Here is a 20,602-nt window from a genome sequence, read left to right as displayed (position 1 = left end):
AATTGACATCATAGGTAGACCTCAACTATGAGAGACAAAATGAGAAAACAAATCCTGAAAATCACATTGTCTGATTTGGAAAGAATTTTTTTTTAAATTTTGGTGGAAAATAAATATTTGGTCAATTACAAAAGTTCATCTCCATACTTTGTTATATATCCTTTGTTGGCGATGACAGAGGTCAAACGTTTTCTGTAAGTCTTCACAAGGTTGGTACACACTGTTGCTGGTATGTTGGCCCATTCCTCCATGCAGATCTCCTCTAGAGAAGTGATGTTTTGGGGCTGTCGCTGGGCAACACGGACTTTCAACTCCCTCCAAAGGTTTTCTACAGGGTTTAGATCAGGAGACTGGCTAGGCCACTCCAGGACCTTAAAATGCTTTTTACAAAGCCAGTCCTTCTTTGCCCTGGTGGTTTGCTTGGGATCGTTGTCATGCTGAAAGACTCAGCCACTTTTCATCTTCAATGCCCTTTCTGATGGAAGGAGGTTTGCACTCAAAATCTCACGATATATGGCCCCATTCATTCTTTCATGTACACGGATCAGTCGTCCTGGTCCCTTGGCAGAGAAACAGCCCCAAAGCATGATGTTGCCACCCCCATGATTCACAGTAGGTATGGTGTTCTTCAGATGCAACTCAGCATTCTTTCGCCTCCAAACACGACGAGTTGTGTTTCTACCAAACAGTTTTACTTTGGTTTCATCTGACCTTATGACATTCTCCCAATACTCTTCTGGATCATCCAAATGCTCTCTAGCAAACTTCAGATGGGCCCGGACATGTAATGGCTTAAGCAAGGGGACACGTCTGGCACTGCAGGATCTGAGTCCCTGGCGGCGTAGTGTGTTACTGATGGTAGCCTGTGTAACTTTGGTCCCAGCTCTCTGCAGGTTATTCACTAGGTCCCCCCATGTGGTTCTGAGATTTTTGCTCACCGTTGTTGAGATCATTTTGACCCCATGGGTTGACATCTTGGGTGGAGCCCCAGATGGAGGGAGATTATCAGTGGTCTTGTATGTCTTCCATTTTCTAATTATTGCTCCCACAGTTGATTTCTTCACACCAAGCTGCTTGCCTATTGCAGATTCAGTCTTCCCAGCCTGGTGCAGGGCTACAATTTTGTTTCTGGTGTCCTTCGACAGCTCTTTGGTCTTCACCATAGTGGAGTTTGGAGTGTGACTGTTTGAGGTTGCTTACAGGTGTCTTTTATACTGATAACAAGTTCAAACAGGTGCCGGTAGTACAGGTAATGAGTGGAGGACAGAGGAGCCTCTTAAAGTAGAAGTTACAGGTCTGTGAGAGCCAGAAATCTTGCTTGTTAGTAGGTGACCAAATTCTTATTTTCCACCAAAATTTGAAGAAAAATTCTTTCCAAATCAGACAATGTGATTTTCAGGATTTGTTTTCTCATTTTGTCTCTCATAGTTGAGGTCTACCTATGATGTCAATTACAGGCCTCTCTCATCTTTTTAAGTGGGAGAACTTGCACAATTGGTGGCTGAGTAAATACTTTTTCCCCCCACTGTATTAATACGTAAAATGCTATTGATAAAGAATCATAGTGTTCCAGACGACTCTTCTCTTTTCCCAGAAGGCTCTGAATGTGATGTTATATTGGACAGGTTGCATCGTTAGTCTCTATTTTAGGTAATGATACAATTTTTTTAAACCTAAGTTACAATATTTCTATATTTCTAGGTTACCGCTCACTTTAGCAGGCTCGTAACCATGATAAACAACGGGTTACTAGGTGCGCTTGTGCCCCTAGTAACCCGATGTTTATCATGGTTACCAACCTGATCGCTGCTCCCGCTGGTCACACTCAGCGATGTGTGCTGACCAGCGGGAGGGCAACGACCAAAAAATGGTCCAGGACATTCTGCAGCGATCAGCGACCTCACAGCTGGGGCCTGATCGCTGCAAAGTGTCACACATAGCGACATCGCTGGTGAGGTCGCTGTTGCGTCACCAAAACAGTGGCACAGCAGCGATCTCGCTAGCGATCTCGCTATGTGAGACGGGGGCTTTACTGTGGTTCCAGGAGAGTAGACAGAGGGAAACTCTGAAGATTAATCTCTGATCACAGCCAGCTTATTGGTAGGCCAACCAGCCACTATCCTACTAGTATTTTTCCTTTACATGTTGTTGGAGTTCCACATGACCCTTGTGATCGACACTTTTAGCATCTGGTTTTAAAAAAAATGTTAAAATTCTTTGGTAAAAGGTCCATTAGAAATAAAGCTAATTTTTTTTTTTTACTTTCGACGCATTTCAAGTCAGTGTGACTCTTTGGGCTCGCTCACACTGGCGTATAACACGACCCAATGTTATACTATAGGACATTGCAGAGCAGTGATTTTTTTTCTCATGCTGATTCAGCATGTGTACCTGTGTAACCTGGGAGTGGGATCCTTTGCTTAGAACAACATGCTTGTGTATTTACTCTTACATATAAAGCATCCATCCACTTATAGTGATGCAGATAGCAAAAATGTAAATTTTCAAAAATTTTTACCCCCCCTCCCCAATTCTTTTTTTTTTTTTTTTATATGTGACTGTGTTGCATAAGTGACCTATAAACATTATTCTTTGGGTCAGCGCGATTAACAAGATACTAAATTTATGTAAATTTATTTGTATTTTATTTTATTTGCACAACAAAAATACTTAAAATCAATATATTTGTGTCGCCAGATTCTATTTTTCTGTTGATAAAGCTCTGTGAGGGCAAATTTTTTGAAGTATGAGTTGTAGTTTTTATTAAGACCATTTTAGGCTCTATATTACTTTTGATCACTTTTTATTCCATCCTTTGAGGGATAATGTGACAACGATTCTAACATTTTTTTTGTGATGTCTGAAGGGCGGGATAAATAGCATGCTCAGTTTATAGTTTGGGTTGTTATGGATATTGTAACATAGTTTTTAAGGTTGAAGGAAGACAAAGTCCATCTTGTTAAACCCATAGCCTAACATGTTGATCCAGAGGAAAGCAAAAAAAACCCATGTGGTAAACACTATGCTCCACATTGGGGAAAAAAATTCCTTCCCTACTCCATACGACAATCAGACTATTTCCCTGGATCAACGCCCTATCAAGGAATCTAGTATATATAACCTGTAATATTATACTCTTCAAGAAAGGCATCCATGCCCTTCTTAAATTTTAGTAGTGAATCACTCATTACAACATCATGCAGCAGAGAGTTCCATAGTCTCACTGCTCTTACAGTAAAGAATCCCCGTCTGTGATTATGATTAAACCTTCTTTCCTCCAGACGTAGAAGATGCCCCCTTGTCCCAGTCTCAGGCCTCAGAGTAAAAAGATCAGTAGAAAGGTCTTTGTACTGTTCCCTCATATACTTGTACATAGTAATAAGATCACCCCTAAGCCTTCGTTTTTCCAAAGTAAATAACCCCAAGTGTAATAACCTGTCTTGATATTGCAGACCCCCCCAGTCCTTGCAGAGGTGACTCTTGGTCTTCCTTTCCTGGGGTGGTCCTTATGTGAGCCAGTTTCTTTGTAGCGCTTGATGGTTTTTGCAACTGCACTTGGGGACACTTTCAAAGTTTGCCCAATTTTTCGCACTGACTGACCTTCATTTCTTAAAATAATGATGGCCACTCGTTTTTCTTTACTTAGCTGCTTTTTTTTGCCATAATACAAATTCTAACAGTCTATTCAGTAGGACTATCAGCTGTGTATCCACCTGACTTCTGCACAACACAACTGATGGTCCCAACCCCATTTATAAGTCAAGAAATCCCACTTATTAAACCTGACCGGGCACACCTGTGACGTGAAAACCATTTCCGGTGACTACGTCTTGAAGCTCAACAAGAGAATGCCAAGAGTGTGCAAAGCAGTCATCAAAGCAAAAGGTGGCTACTTTGAAGAACCTAGAATATAAGACATATTTTCAGTTGTTTCACACTTTTTTGTTAAGTATATAATTCCACATGTGTTAATTCATAGTTTTGATGCCTTCAGTGTGAATGTACACTTTTCATATATTTATATTTATATATAAATATATATATTTATATTTCAATTTTTATATATATATATCTCAAATAACACATCCTAGATCTGAATGAATTGAATACTTTGTTCTGTACAAAGTTGAATGTGCTGACAACAAAATCACACCAAAATCATCAATGGAAATCAAATTTATTAACCAATGGAGGCCTGTGGAAAAACTCACTACAGGCTGATCCAACTTTGAAGTAATGACCTTAAAACAAGTCAAAATGAGGCTCAGTATTGTTTGTGGCCTCCACATGCCTGTATGACCTCCCTACAACACCTGGGCATGCTCCTGATGAGGTTGCCGATGGTCTCCTGTGGGATCTCCTCCCAGACCTGGACTAAAGCGTCTGCCAACTCCTGGACAGTCTGTGGTGCAACGTGACGTTAGTGGATGGAGCAAAACATGATGTCCCAGATGTACTCAATCGGATTCAGGTCTGGCATAGATTCAATGCCTTCATCTTGCAGGAACTGCTGACACACTCCAGCCACATGAGGTCTGGCATTGTCCTGCATTAGGAGAGACCCAGGGCCAACCGCACCAGCATATGGTCTCAAAAGGGATCTGAGGATCTCATCTCGGTACCTAATGGCAGCCAGACTACCTCTGGCGAGCACATGGAGGGTTGTGTGGCCCTCAAAAGAAATGCCACCCCACACCATTACTGACCCACTGCCAAACTGGTCATGCTGAAGGATGTTGCAGGCAGCAGATCGCTCTGCACGGCGTCTCCAGACTCTGTCACGTCTATCACATGTGTTCAGTGTGAACCTGCTTTCATCTGTGAAGAGCACAGGGCACCAGTGGCGACTTTGCCAATCCTGGTGTTCTGTGGCAAATACCAAGCTTCCTGCACGGTGTTGGGCTGTGAGCACAACCCCCATCTGTGGATGTCGGGCCCTCATACCACCCTAATGGAGTTGGTTTCTAACTGCTTGTGCAGACACATGCACATTTGTGGCCTGCTGGAGGTCATTTTGCAGGGCTCTGGCAGTGCTCCTCCTGTTCCTACTTGCACAAAGGCGGAGGTAGTGGTCCTGCTGCTGGGTTGTTGCCCTCCTACGGCCCCCTCCACGTCTCCTGGTTTACTGGCCTGTCTCCTGGTAGCTCCTCCAGCCTCTGGACACTTTTCTGACAGACACAGCAAACCTTCTTGCCACAGCTCGCATTGATGTGCCATCCTAGATGAGCTGCACTACCTGAGCAACTTCTGTGGGTTGTAGAGTCTGTCTCATGCTACCACGAGTGTGAAAGCACAACCAACATTCAAAAGTGACCAAAACATCAGCCAGAAAGCATTGGTACTAAGATGTGGTCTGTGGTCCCCACCTGCAGAAGCACTCCTTTATTGAGGGTGTCTTGATAATTGCTAATAATTTCAATCTATTGTATATTCCATTTGCACAACAGCATGTGAAATTGATTGTCAATCAGTGTTGCTTCCTAAGTGGACTGTTTGATTTCACAGAAGTTTGATTTACTTGGAGTTATATTCTGTTGTTTAAGTGTTCCCTTTATTTTTTGAGCAGTGTATATGTATATGTATGTATGTATATGTAATCCTATTTTACTTTTTTGTAACCTTTTCATATTTCCTTTTACATTTTTCGGACCACTTACAGTTGCCTACATAGTAAAATAATCACCTAACTTATTTTCTCATTTCTTAGGACTCTGGCTATGATCAAACCTGATGCTGTTTCAAAAATGGGCTCAATTATTGAAGCAGTTATAGATTTCGGATTTACTATTACCAAAGCCAAGATGTTTTTTTTGTCTCGGTAAGTGTGTGTTTGAGAAATGGCCTACTTCAAGAGAAAGATTAATGGAGGAGGAGAAATAAATATTGGAATTTATGAAGGTCAGAGGAAAGTGTTTTTTATTGTTATAGTTGTCATATACTATATGCATTGTGCAAAAAAAGTTTTCTGAAATGAAAAAGCTTTTACTTTTTCTTTTAATCTGAACAAGCTTTTCACTTTGTGGCAGAAAAAAATCTGACAAAGTATCCTACATTACACTACCTAAGAAATGCTGATGCTCTAAAGAAACGTGTTAAAGCTACCCCTGCATCTTGAGAACACCTTCATTTCTTTTAGTGGGAGCATCAGTATATCTTGGCTGGAGGATAAGTCCCTGAACATGTTCTTTGCTTTTATATGCAAACACATTATTTTGTCCTCGTTAGGAGCTGGTCCTATGACCATTTAGCTGGCTGCGCCATATTGATCTAGAGTTACCGTGTACAGCTCTGACTAAGGGCAGGGTTGTAAATGCTTTTTTTTTGTTGCTAAATTAACATTGATTCCTGCTTTTTTGGGTGGGATTATTGGTGAGGGTTACTGTTGACATTTCCTACAACACAATGGATAATAGCATTTTAGGCCCCTTTTACTTTACAATAAAGTCAGCCAAAGTGCTGATTTCAGCAAGGATATTCAACCCAGTGGCATAGCGTGGATTGCCAGCTCTTGGGGCAAGAAAATTATTTTGCACCCCCTAACCCCTGTACTGTTAACACTCCCTTAAGCTGGTCATACACATTAGATGGCTGTCGGACGAACGATTCTTTGACCGGACATTTGGCCGACAGCCATCTCAGCTGACGCTCCCATACACACGACTGCTCGTTCGGCCGAGTGATCCTGTGTTGTCTGAGAAAGCTGCTAACTGGCAAAGGCTTATCTGCAGGAAAACAATGCCATCGGCAGTCTGAAATTGGACATGTTTGACATCTTTCCCACAATTAGTTGGCCAGCTCCCCCATATACATTACACAGTCGGTCCTAACCTGTCGATATCGGCGAGTTCAGCTGACATTAGTGTAATGTGTATTGGGGCCTTTATTCTCTTCCACCAGTCTAATATTGAACCACTTATCTCTCAAACACGGTTTGTATTTCAGGAAAATAATGATGTAAGTTTGTCCTTTGGGCCTCTATTTTTTTCTGCTTTTTGCTGAAAACTGACCTAACATTTTAAAAATAAAAAGTATGCATAATATATTTTTTTACTCTATTACATGTATTTATGTTTTTTATTAGTTTAGCCCTAAACCTAACCCTAATTGCAAATTTTACAAAATCTTCCATTTTTGCACACTTTTTTTAACCTTAAAATTTTGTAAAATTTGCAATAATTTGAGTTCTTTTTTTCTAATACAGGGGACACTCTTTACAATGTGGGAGAATTCTCCCTGTGTATCTCTATCTCTTCTCTCGCAATAATTGCAACAGCGATTAGAGTCAGAGAGCTACGGGAGAGAACAGCACAGTGCTGTACATGTGCTATGTGTATATGCTTTTCTGTTCCAATTCTACGGCACGGGCTGGATAGTCATTGTGCCCCTGAGAGTGAGGGCAGGGGTTGACCATAACTGTTGCGCCCTTATCGGACCTGGCGCCCGTGTAGCTCCTTTCATGCAACACCTTAGAGCCAACCATCTCATGTGTCTCCTGGTTCTTCCCTGACAGATGATGTTCCTAGAAGTATCGCACATTTTGAATTTTATCTCCCAATCCTCTATGGGGCTTTGCTGGGGCTAAACCTTTCCAACTTGGCCAAGCTTTCGCGTGTTCGGGGCTTAGGAGAGACGGCTGATGGCACTGCTAGTCCTCTGCTACCTAACTCTGACCAGTGCAGAAACTCCTAACACAGGCGTAGAGGACAAGGGAATCCTGCCAAGAGCAGTTGCGTTTCTGAGCACAATACAATGTCTCGATTTCGATTATCTTGCACTTTATCTCGCTGGGTAATTGAACCTTAGGGCTTATAAGGAACTTGACATACAGATCCCATCTCACCTAAAGCTTTAAACATTCACACCAGACTTAAAATGGAGCAATGATTACAGGGAGGCTCTGATTAGTTGTGTTGCCAGTAAATAGTTCTTGTTAATACTAAGGCCATTATTATTGGCATTGCTGTCACTGTCAAGAAAAATATCGCCAAAATAATGATGCTTCCTCCGGCTGTGAGATTTTTTTCTGATATAAATAGCCATTAGATACTTACTTACATTTTCACTATGTGCAATATATAAAAGAGACCTTAGCTTTTTAGGAGGTTTTCTCATGAAAACAACCCCTACTCATATAACATATTGGGCACATGGGTGCTGAGGTCTTCCCTGAATGGAGAGACCATGCTGTGTGAGCAGCTCCTGTTCTGGAAGCATTGAGCCGCCTTAGGGTATGTGCACACACGTTGTGTTTTTTCTGCACGTTTTCTGCACCAAAATCTGCACGAAATCTGCTGATAACTTTTCTCTGGCAGGAACTTTGCTGCCTCAAAAACGCAGGTTTAGCTCCGCTTTTTGTTGCGTTTTTGTTGCGTATTTGCAGCATTTTTATCACTGTCCTTCTGTCTCTATTTAGTAATGCACATAAAGTTCTGTGAAAAAAAGACCCCCATTCTATTTTGCCATCAAAAACGCTGCAAATACGCAGCAAAATGCGCAGGTGCGTTTTTTGGTGCGTTTTTGCTGCGTATTTGTAGCGTTTTTTCATCCCCCCCATTACTTCCTATGGGTAAAAAAATGCTGAAAAAACGCTGAAAGAAGTTGATATGTCACTTTTTCTAATCACTGAAAATACGCAGCAAACAAAAAGCAACATGTGGGAACAGTGAATTCTGGTTTCTCATAGACTTTGATGGTACTGCCAGACGCTGCTGAAAATTTACATAAAAATCTGCAGCAAATACGCAGCAAAACACAACGTGTGTGAACATACCCTTATACTACATGGCCGGGCATTCATCTGATTTGCCACCATGAGATACCGCAGCGGATCTTGCACAGGGAATGCCTGGCGGGTAGCAGCTTCCTTCCTAAATTCATCTGTTTGCCCACGTTCCTGCTTCCAGGAATCAGCAGTCTCATTTTATAATGGGATGTCTCAGATGAGTGATGCTCAATTGGTTCAGAGCGAGTGAGCCGTCACCTTAGAAGTTAACCCCACTTGACTGTACTGAGTGGCTAAGAGGGCACATGGAGGGCAGAAACTCATTCGGCAAAATATCGAAGGCCAATTAGCAGCAGATCTATTAGAGCAGAATCCACCTGGGCCTTTTCTGGTGACAGATGCTCTGTAGATTAGAGGAATCTAGTGTCTGTCATTGTGATATGTGCTATATCTATACATGTATGCTTTCTGTACACCTATTACACAATACCAGGCATGAAAATGTAAAAGTAGATGATCCTGTTATATATTTGTCATAATGTCCATATGTCAGCTAATCAGTAGTGACATAGTGATAGGACGAGAAGTGAGAGGATACTGATGCCACATAAAATGCCCTTCTGAAACAGCACCTTGGCATCATCACTTGTTGGCTTCTCGCCTACTGCAGTACAATCTCTGTATATTGCTCACTTGGCAATTTTTTTTAAATAATCCCTGGCGACTTATAGTAATTTTATCAGGCGCAGAATTTAAACTTAAAGGGGTTTTCCACTACCTGGAAAACTTTTTTTTTAAATAAAGTAGCCCCCCCTTATAAAATAAAGCACTGTATACTCCCCTCCTGTGATGGCACAGTTCCAGCAGTTTGGTGCCATGTGAGCCCTGCAGCCAATGAGCGTCCGCTAACGACTTCACGGCTTTGGGCAAACCTCAGAACAACGGAAGTAATGAGGGCGCAGCAGCCTAATAGCAGTAACTGTCTGCTGGGCTCTCTTGGCATAACATTGTCATGCAAGCCCCAGGGGAGACCAGGTGCAGACACTAGTAGGATAGGTGAATAAATGGTGTTTTTATAAGGAGGACTACTTTATTTAAAAAGTCATTGTCCAGGCGGTGGGCAACCTAATAAGTTTTCCCTCCATTTAAATGTCTGGCAACATATTCTAAGTGCCTGACACAAAACTCATTGGACCTACTCAGTTTAGTCGACAAAACCCAAAGTACCTTACTAAAGATGCACTCCCATCAAAGTTTTTAATATATTGCAATCATCATATTATATAGCAAATTGCTAATTTTGTCTTTCTACCCACTTAATTCTTCTGTTTTCCATTAGATCTATGACATCATGTGATTCAAAACTGAGTAGCTGAATCCTTCTAAGCTCTATGTAGAAACTGGAGGTAAATTTTCCCTGTATGAGTCATGAGTCACTGCAAAAGTCTCTGGCAGGAGGGAGGTAGGGAGCAGCTGGATCAGGAGTTGAAGAGGGGAATGATTTATGCAGGGAACAGAGACTTCCTGTTTCTATATAGAGCAGAGAAAAGAGAAGAATTTACTGGGTAGAAAGACAAAATGAGCAATTGTAAGTGCACAGTGCTCTATAATATGATGATTGCAATATTATTAAGAGGATAAAAACTTTGATGGGAGGAGGAGTGCTTCTTTAATTTGGTAGGAAAAATTTGGGATGTTGGGGGCTAGTGGGACATGAGGTTTATTTAATATCTCACTTGCCATAATAGGTGATGACTTTGCATTTCTTAAAGGCCAGCTCTTGCTTTTATTTTAATTATACTGCTCCCCTGAGTAATTTTTTTTTTTTATGGTATCAGACATATGGGCCTATTATTTAGCACTAATGTTTATGGTATTTACGAATAAACCATGGCTCATAGGGTAATCATACAAAGCTGTTTAAAGACACACACACAAATTTTTCTGCGAGCCATCTTTATAAAGGTCATAGAAGTTAGCACTAAATAAAAAGAGTAAACATTGGCCATTTTTTACCTAATGACAGGTCCACTTTAAGGCCTGTTTCTGCATATTACCATGTGATCATAACAATTACTGGCCAGCATTCATAATAAATAAGATCAGTATTATCTGCCACATGGCTGAGATTAGGTAATAGTAATTGCAAATATGGAAATGCCCATCAGAACCTGATGTGTAACTCCATTTTCAGGGACCTTTAACCTTTTATACTTCAGCAGTCCCCCCAGACCTGTAGTAGTTAATGGCAAACGAGTATGTGCAATGACAGTATCCCTAGGCGCCAGTATTATGGTAAATGGGTATATAGATTTTTACTCGTAAATGTGAAGCATTTTCATTGCCTATGTAATGCATGTGTTTTTGACCCGAGCATTTATTAACTGTTTTGTGGTTTGCATTTCAGTGCTGAAGCCATGGACTTCTACAGTGAACATCAGTCAAAATCATTTTTTAAGTAAGTAATTGTAGTGACAAATACATATTAATACACTGTCTCTTAAAGGGAATCTGTCAGCAGTTTTTTGCTACGTCATTTGAGAGCAGCATAAGCCCTGAATCCAATGATGTATCACTTAGATTACTGGGTGCAGCCATTCTGACACAATTAGAGCTTTTAGATGTAGCAATGAAGCAGAGCTGAGAAAGCTAACCTTGCTCATACCAGGCTCTCTATGTACAAAGTCCATAGACAGTGAGCTGCTGATCACAGGAGGAGGGGGACATTTTAGTCCGGCAATGTTGATCTCTTAGTGATAAATGCTTCACAGTTAGTAATCAACAGCAGCACAAGTGACACATCCCTGAATTCTGTGTCTCAGCCCCAATCTCCTGCTGTCTTCAGATTACATAGCAAAAGCCTGCTGATGGATTCCCTTTAAGCAAGGTTCAATCTGTCATTGAACTGGCGCTTTGTGCATTGTGATGAATCTGGACTTAGTGATATCTTAGGTTTTAAAAAGAATAGATGAGAATAAATGAGAATGTCACATTGAACGGATTACAGTACCAATCACCATGGGTATGATCACCATACCATGATCTAACAGTATACAGTACTGGTCAAAAGTCTGGACACACCTGTTAATGCAGTGGTTTTCTTTGTGCTCATTGGAATGTGAACATTGTAGATTTAGACTGAAGGCAACAAAACCACAAAAGGACATATATGGAAACAAGGAGTGACATCACCTCGATAGTGCGGCAGCCAATCAAATGAGCGCAGTGTTTCTGCCCATGTAAACGTCTCCTTCAAAGCTTCTGCGCTCATGATTGGCTGGCTCGCTATCAACATGACGTCAGCAAGGCAGCCAATGCCAGACCATGGGAGCACATGAGCAATGGCAGAGACTCGCTGGTGGACCCGGGGAAGGTGAATATAGCACGATTTGTTATACTTTAACAAAGTACAGCCAGGGCAGAACATAGTCTGAAAGGGATCAACATTTTTAAGAACTGCCCCTCTGTATTTGCTGTAGGAGAAGTCACATAACCTTTAACAAGGTTGAAAAACAAACAGATCATATGTTCCATTACTAAAAGTCAGCGCTATCCTCATTTATCTCTTCCATGACCGCTTCTTGTTATTGAAGCAACGAATACTTTAGGATTTTGTGACCATTGCCATCTACCATGGTCATTAGTGGGTAAATAAAGGTCCCCTGTTTAGTTTTTGTGATGGCGACCTGGAACAGCCAAGCTGTGCCTTTACAAACTCTCATTTAACATATTGCTGCCTATATTTTAGGTGCACTATTCTGGTAGTAGTACTTATTCGAGGTCTGGAAACATTGTAAAAAGTTTTACTTTGTGGTTCTGTGTCTGTGTAAGGAGGATGGGAGATGGAAGCTACAAGTGACACCAAAGGATTGCTGCTTGTTAGTGTTATCTGTCCTTCTGCCTCCTACTGGTGACCAGGAGCTTTTCTTCATGTTATCACCTCTTACCAATCAGAGATATATGTATATCAGTGGTATATGTCTTCTGTGTTTGTCACTTTTATGTTTTTTTCTCTGCTAGAAAGTAGTGTGATGATGAGCAGTTGTATCAGTACCTGCCCCTAATTAGGTCATTTATCTACCCTGTGATTCTAATGTTTATATGCATCTGAATTGCAGAAACATATATTTATTTATTTTAATTTACTGACTGTATGAGCTTTAGGCTTTGTGCACACTGTGCTTTTTCGCTGCATTTTTGCCGTGTGGAAATGGGCAAAAAATGCTTGGGAAGCCTTGTGCCAGCTAATGCAATGACAGTCCTGAAGTGCTGTGCACATGATCAGGAATTTTCCTGTCAGGATTGTCATTGCGTTTAATTCTGCAGCATGTCAATTCTTTGTGGGTTTTTGCAGCGTTTTTCAGCAATTGACTTTAATTGAGTCCGTCGATTCCGCAGCGAAAACACAGGTATAAAAATATTTGCGTATTTGCTGCAGATTTTTGCTGCGGATTTGACTGACTCAAATCAAGTCAATGAGGCAAAAACACACAAAGAATTGCCCGCGGGAGACTACTCCTCCCATCATCCTATGCCGCTGAGGGGAGAAGTAGTCTCCTCAGATGGCGCCTGTGCTCATGTAAAAAAAAAAAAAAAAAAAAAAAAAAAAAAAAAGGTTAAAATGAATTCGTATGAAAATAAAAACACTTTATACTCGCCTACCTCCGTCATCACCAATGTCATCACCTGGCAGCACTCTATACATTGACGCAACACTGGTGCCGTTAATGAGGTCACCGGAGCTTTTCAGCTGATCATCAGCTGATTGAACTCCGGTGACCTCCGTCCCGGGAGCTCAGCACTTTACACTGACAGGATTACACTCCTGACAGTGTATAGAGTGCTGTCCTCTAGAGCAGTCCCATCAGTGATTTGCTGGTGTGACTGCACTAGAAGTGACCCAGATAGCCGTGGGACACTGTGGATTATGTCATCACAGCGGACAGGTGAGGGATATGATTGTTTTTTAGTTTTGTTTTTTACAGGTGAAATGGATTCAGTGGAATGGGCGTTACGTGAGTTTAACAGTGTTTGTTTTTTATGTTTAAATAAATTATTAAAACTGTGTGGAATTTTATTTAAAATAAAAAACTTTATTCTGCGCGTGTCTTTATTTCAAACTCTTTACTACGGGGTTAGTAATGGGGGCGTCTTTTATACGGCTCCATTACTAACCTGGGCTTCATGTCAGCTGCCAATACAAGGCTGACATGAACCCCAACCCTATTACCCCACTTGCCACTGCACCAGGGCAAGAGCGGCAGCTAAGCACCAGATTTGGTGCATCTTACGAACGCACCATTTCTGGGGCTGCTAAGAGCTGAGTTTATTAGCCTTGGAGGGGGCCAGAATCCATGGCCCCTTTCCTGGCTATTAATATCAGTCTGCAGCTGTCTGCCTAGCAGGGCTGTGGAGTCAGTAAGCCAAACCTCCGACTCCTCAATTTCCATGACTCCGACTCCCTCATACATGGCTCATGTTTAAGTGATAAATTTACTGTAGCACAGATTCATCTCAGCTAAAAGTCTAGACCCTTAGATCAGGAATAGGACAGACATTTATAGGACATTTCATACTTTCCCAAATTCTTAGAAAAAATATTCTCCACAAACTGCATTGAACTACTGTACCCAATTTATTATATATTTTAGGAGTTGGAGTCGGTCCATTTTATACCGACTCCGACTCCACCAAAATGGGCTCCGACTCCATGACTCAGACTCCACAGCCCTGCTGCCTAGCCTTTGCTGGTTAGATTTTTTCTGGGGTCCCCCTGTAATCTAGCCAGTAAAGGCTAAGCAAATGGCTATGGGCTGTTATTATTAGCCAGGGAACACTTTTAGCTAATGGCCCCTTACCTGGCTAGTTATATCAGCCCCCAGTGGTTGGCTTTCACTCTGCTGGTTATGAAAATGACGCGAGAGTCCACGCTATTTTTTAAATTTAAGGGTATGTGCCCACGATCCGGACATAGCAGCGCTTTGGACTCAGCATATTATCGCTGCGTCCAAAACGCTGCGTTCTATCAGATGTTCACTGAACCATGCGGATTTACCGCATTCATTACATTCTAGTGGTCAAATTTCTGTTGCGGAGACTAGCGACTCCGCAAGAGAAATTGACATGCTGCTGTCCTGAAAGACCCGATGCATGTCAGTGTCCGCGGGTGATCCGCAACCTCAGATGCACACATAGTGGAAATGGGATTTCTAGAAATACCATCCACTATGCTGTAACATCTGGCTGCTGTGGGCTTGATGCTGCATAAATATGTAGCATCAAACCCGCAGCATTTCCTGATTGTGGGCACGTACCCAAACTCGCCCGCAGCATGTCAATTTCTGTAGCTTTTAACTGATTAAAATCTCATTTCATGGGGTGGATCCGCATGTGCTGACACCAAGCCCTAGCTTTAGTAATGAATAGTTGTCAGCCAGACACCCTCATTACTAAGGAAAGTTAAATAAACACACACCCTGAGAATAAAACACTTTATTTGAAATAAAACAGACACATTCTTCAATGATTTAAATTTACCAATATACTCACCCCAGGTCCGATGGTAATCCAAGGGTTAAAGTGATGTCCCACTTTTCTTTCTTCAAATATCTTTATTTAGCTTCAAAAAGCATTCATTGCTGTTCAAAAACGCATCAAAAAACGCACCAAAATCGCACCAAAAGCGCTTTTTTGCTGCCAAGAGGTGCAGAAACCTTGCAGAAATTTCTGTAATCAAATACTGAACGTGCGCACATAGCCTTAGGCTCAGCACATACTAAACTTCAATTTAGTTTAAGTCAGTCCTTTGCCACAAACATGAAATGTATGCACTTTTTTGCAAAATGTTATACTTTAAAGGGGTATTCCCATCTCCAATATCCTGTCCCAATATGTAGTAGGTGTTATAATAGTAATAATATTAGCAAATATCTCCAATTAGAAATGTAGTATAGTATTTTTGATTCGCTATCTCTTTCCTCATGTGCAGAGCATCGCAGGACCTTAGGTATCCATGGTTACGCCAATAGCAACTAGCTAACTAACTGTGACTTTATCAGTGGACGTAACCATGGATACCTAAGGTCCTGCGATGCCTGCACATGAGGAAATAGACATAGTGAATCAGAAAAAATATACTATATTTTTAATCTGACATATTTGCTAATATTATTATTATTACACCTACTACATATTGGGATAGGATCTTGGAGATGAGAATAACCCTTTAATGCAAAATGACATAAAGGCCCCATACATATAAGGTACTTGGCGATGTCTTTTATTTATATATATATCTATATGTTAGTTCAACTTTTATAAAATTTTTATTTTGAAAAGGGAACAACTTTACAGTAGATGCACATAACGTTTTTTTCCAGGAGTGTGAAACTGCGGAGCTTTTCAAGTGTAAACCGCTCCAGGAGACATTGCCGATTTATTTCTTGAAGCAGCTTTATGCACATTTTTTGGGCAATTCCTGGAGCAATTTTTTTTTTGCTTTTTCTTAAGTTTTCTTTTTTTTGGGAGGGGAGAGGCGTGGTTTTTTAGCGTTTTTGTGGTGGGGAGGTTTGCTGTCTCTCTTTTTTTTTTTTTAAATCTGTTGAGCAATGAGTAAACATGGGTATTTTTCTCAGACCAAAACTCTTAGTAAACACTTTAAAAGACAACCAGACATCTTCAAGGCAGGTTTTTGACCTTCTCATTGACTTATATTGGAAAGTATAGAGCGTTTTTCAAGCAGAAAACGCCTGAAGGATGGTCAGATCACTTCTTTTAACTGCTTGTCATTTTTCGAAACCTGAAGTGGGTAAAAGTCGTTCACAAGCCTGAATGTATGCACAAAATGCACAGCGAGACGTTTTTCCATAGAAATGAAGAAAAAGATTTTTTTGAGGTTTTTCTGGTGGTTTTTGGAATGGACCAGCTCCAAACCTGTCTGAAAAGACGTCATGTTAAGGGTATGTACACATAATGACTTTTTCAGGTGGATTCAAGGCAGAAGCAATATTGCAAATAATGAACATAATGCACAGCAATATGAAAATCACATTTGCATGCACACATTTAGTCTTTTCTTAATTCTTTTAACCCCTTCAGTATTCAGAAACCATGAAGCAGTTAAAAGAAGTAGCTTGGTCGTAATCCGCCGCTCGCTTGTTATAGTTTAAATTATAGAGAAAAGACACCACAAAAATGACTGCAAAACCGCCAGCCAAGTGTCTCTTTTCTGTAATTTAAACTATAACTAGTGAGCAGCTTCCTGGTTTTCTAACCCTGAAGTGTTTAAAAAGTAACAAAAAACTGAATGTGTGCACAGCAATGTAATTTTTACATTGCTGTGCATTATGCTCACTTTTTGCTGCAGTTTCGCAGTGCATAAACAGGCAGGATCCAGGCGTAATTCTGAAAAAGACACCTTGTGCACATAGCCTTGGGGTATGTGCACACGATGTCTTTTTTCCCGGAGGCAGAGCCACCAAGCTTTTCTAGGTAGACACTGGCAGACTTTTTCCTGACGCGGCTTCTCTGGCAGCTTTGCTGTGTTTTTTTGCTGCCGTTCTGCCAGTAGTGTCTTTTCTGATCTTTCCGCTGTAGTGGAAGTTGCCTGAAGAATGAACATGCAACTTCCTTAAACTGCTTCACGGTTTCCAAACTCTGAAGTGGTAAAAGAAATAACAAAAGACTGAACTTGCACGTAGCATTGTCATTTTTACATTGTTATGCACTATGTTCATTTTTTGCGGTGGTATTGCGGCAAAAGACATCGTCTCTTAGGGTTTTTGGTTTTAGGAAAACTCATGTAAAATTAATGAAGAATAATGAGTTGGTGGGCCAGAAATGCATGACAGGTACAAGTTCCCATCTTTACGACCCCCACCTATCGGGAGAAAAGGAGTCCAGCATTTATCTGTTGCTAATTCAGAGGGAGTGAGTTCCCCATAATTAATGAAGTGGTGAAGGCTTTGTAGAATAATAGTTAAATAGTAATTCTGGTCATGGAGACACAAGCCATGAATGCTTCTTACTCAACTGTTTCTGCAACTGCCATTGATGAGCGGTGGGTGCAGCCTCTCCATTACAGCAGATTGGGAAAGCATCTTTCAATGGTTGTGTGAATCAGTTAAGAGGGGTTTCAGGACCCCCATCCAGGCAGGTAAATGCCTATGATGGATGCTCAATATTCATTTAGAAATAATGGCCGGGTCACCCTGCACGATGTACGCCAGGTTCACATGCAGGAAGACCTCCTGCAGCCTAACTCTAGATTTGTAGCAATATACGCCTCTCTCATCACAGCTCGCAGGATCTGGTTTATGAATAAATGGATGATACTAATAATGTCATAGATTAGGTTGACGATGTTCCTCACCATGTCTCCGAGGGCAGAAGTCAGCACAATCCATACTGTAGTGCCTTCTGTACACGGCGTAATTATGGTATAGCTCACTACATATGTCAGCCGGCGTCAGTGCCCTCTAGCAGACATTCTGTTCTGTTCAATGTCATTGTGGTAAATAATTAAAAAGCCTGGAACTGGAGTTTGAGGCAGTTTCTGTTGAATAGTAATTCTGTTAAACGAGGCACAAGGTATGCTGACAGGTTTACAAAGTTAGATTTATTAAGCTAAAGAGGACACTGGGGCTCAGTGTGACATAGACCTTTATTCATACCGAGAGGTGACAATACGCTCTTTGTCCTCCGATCTAAAGGTGTCATTTAAAGCATTGACAAATATGTAGGATTCCTTTGTCCAACTAATTACTCCTGTGGCAAACTCTGACGTAGGTAAGTTTAACATGTCATCTACGAAATGCCATGTTAAAAGGGTCAATTCAGAGCTGATAGTGATGGCGTGCACGCACCTCCCACCTTTACCATCACAACCAAGAAAATGGAGATTTCTTAAATTGTAGCATATACCTTGCGACACGTATAAAATCCTGTTGGTGAATGCATATATCAGTGTGTACGTAATATCGTCTGTCAAAAATGCAGGGAACCACGTTTTCAAAGTAATTAGCCCTCGCAATCCGCTGATCTCCTCCATTTTGTTAGCTGAAATCCCTTTGATCAGCTATTGTTTGGGAAAGTTGCTGGCCTTCCCTATACTATTATATAGTGTCTCCATGTTCATGTTTGCCTTTAAGAGGCAACGTACATCTCAAAGCCACAGCCAAGGTGAGATGATGAATCCTGCAAGATGGCTACTTTGCTTCTCTGCCCTTTTATTTTTCTGTTGTTTTGCAGACCAGTATTTCTCTTTCTTTTTGGGCTAGGTAACCCTATTGACTGTTCCAGCCACACACCCCAATGAAACAATCAATTCTAAAATTTACCTTGTATGGCTCTGATAACATTGAGCCTTCATCACCAGTTCTGTCTGATTTGGCTGCGTGAATCACACAGCGTCCTGTTCTCTTCTTCCTGTCAAAGTGACGGACACCTCGATGCTGTACAGGCCCCAACTCTTATAAGCCAGTGGGGCCTGTACTTTGGTGCCCATGGTGTGATGGATCAGCACTATGACCTGACTTCCTGACCTCTAGCAGCAAAAAGACCCACAAACTGGACCCAACTGTATACTGACCCCAAGACCATAGTATACAAACAAATAAAAACCATAAACTTGGGGGCTACCAGTGAGAGTGGGTCCTTCCAGCATCCGCTCCTTCTGTAAGGCCTGTCACCCCGCAGCTTGGCCATGGCGTGCAGACTTTTGTTTTTTGGTCGTTGGCCTCCCGCTGGCCAGCACACATCGCTGTGTGTGACCAGCGGGACCAACGATCTGGCTGGTAACTATGGTAAACATCAGCAGCTTTCCCATAGTGAACACAGGAGCACTCGGGTGAGCGAGCGCTTCTGTGTATGGGAGAGTGGACTGAGATGGCTGTCAGCTGAGTGATCGGCAGAAGCCTCATTCGGCAGTCATCTGTTGTGTATGGCATGTGCTGTACAATTACATCTCATACCTCGGGCAAAGAGGGGAAACCGCTTGGTTAGAAAACCGCAATCACTGTATCCATATTTTGCCTAAACTGTAAATACGAATATTACGTCCTCACTGTAGATACGTGTGCACACTACCTTTCCGATTTCTGCACAAAGATGTTTAAGATAAAGAGAAAGTAGGATGGGATTTTTTCTCCTTGATCTCACAGTAGTGGGATAATGGACTTCTGATCTTGGTAATCTGTATGGTAAAGAAAGAGCGACTGAACTCTCGTTGTTTGCACACAATGGACGTATCAATGACGAGACTTTTCAGTAAGAAAGCATTATGTTACATTTGTATGTCATGGATCTCAATGGTCTACACACCCCTCAACTGATACTTGTTCCTGATTTTGTCTGTCATGTGATCTCATGCTGACTCCCTGCTTAATGTTCTATGAAGGGGGCCACCATCTTGTGAAGGAAATTTTTTTTCTTTTTTTTGTGTGTGTACCAGCAGCCCTAACGACCGTCCCCACAACCCAATATATGTTTGGCCTTCAACTATCTTCCTTGATTCACATATATAAAGGAGCACTCAGCTGGCCGGGCGCTCGTGTTCTCTGTGAGAGAGCCGATGCCAGGCATGTCTGGTGGTGGCTTTTATCTTAAAGAACAAAAAGATTGGTAGTCTGAATTTGGGCATGCCAGATCCTTCTCTCCTCCAACATCATCATTTTGAATTGCAAAAAAATTTGAGGCATCCCAAACCAAAAGGTTTGGTGTAAATTTTGCCCCCAAATCGACATTGTGGGGAGGGCCAGGTTTGTTACTAGAGGGTCCTGGTGTTTTCTGGTGTATGAGGGGCCTTTCGAATAGATATGGATTGAGCAGTTTGTGTTTACATGACTGATCCTTTAGTTCTCCATGGAGATAAGCCACCACCAC

General features: G+C 41.5%; 1 protein-coding gene across 1 annotated transcript in view; it reads left to right on the top strand.

Moving 5' to 3' along the window:
* NME7 (NME/NM23 family member 7) overlaps positions 1–20,602 on the top strand; it is a 237,401-nt gene that overhangs the window by 99,105 nt on the left and 117,694 nt on the right. The window contains exons 4-5 of the mRNA XM_073667225.1: positions 5,708–5,818; positions 11,130–11,180. Coding sequence (XP_073523326.1) covers positions 5,708–5,818; positions 11,130–11,180 — 162 coding nt within the window. The remainder of the gene's footprint in view (positions 1–5,707; positions 5,819–11,129; positions 11,181–20,602) is intronic.

This window comes from Phyllobates terribilis, unplaced genomic scaffold (assembly GCF_046119375.1).
Source record: "Phyllobates terribilis strain yellow unplaced genomic scaffold, ASM4611937v1 Scaffold_2__4_contigs__length_985480577, whole genome shotgun sequence".
Lineage (NCBI taxonomy): Eukaryota > Metazoa > Chordata > Amphibia > Anura > Dendrobatidae > Phyllobates > Phyllobates terribilis.
This window is presented reverse-complemented; position numbering and strand designations above follow the sequence as displayed.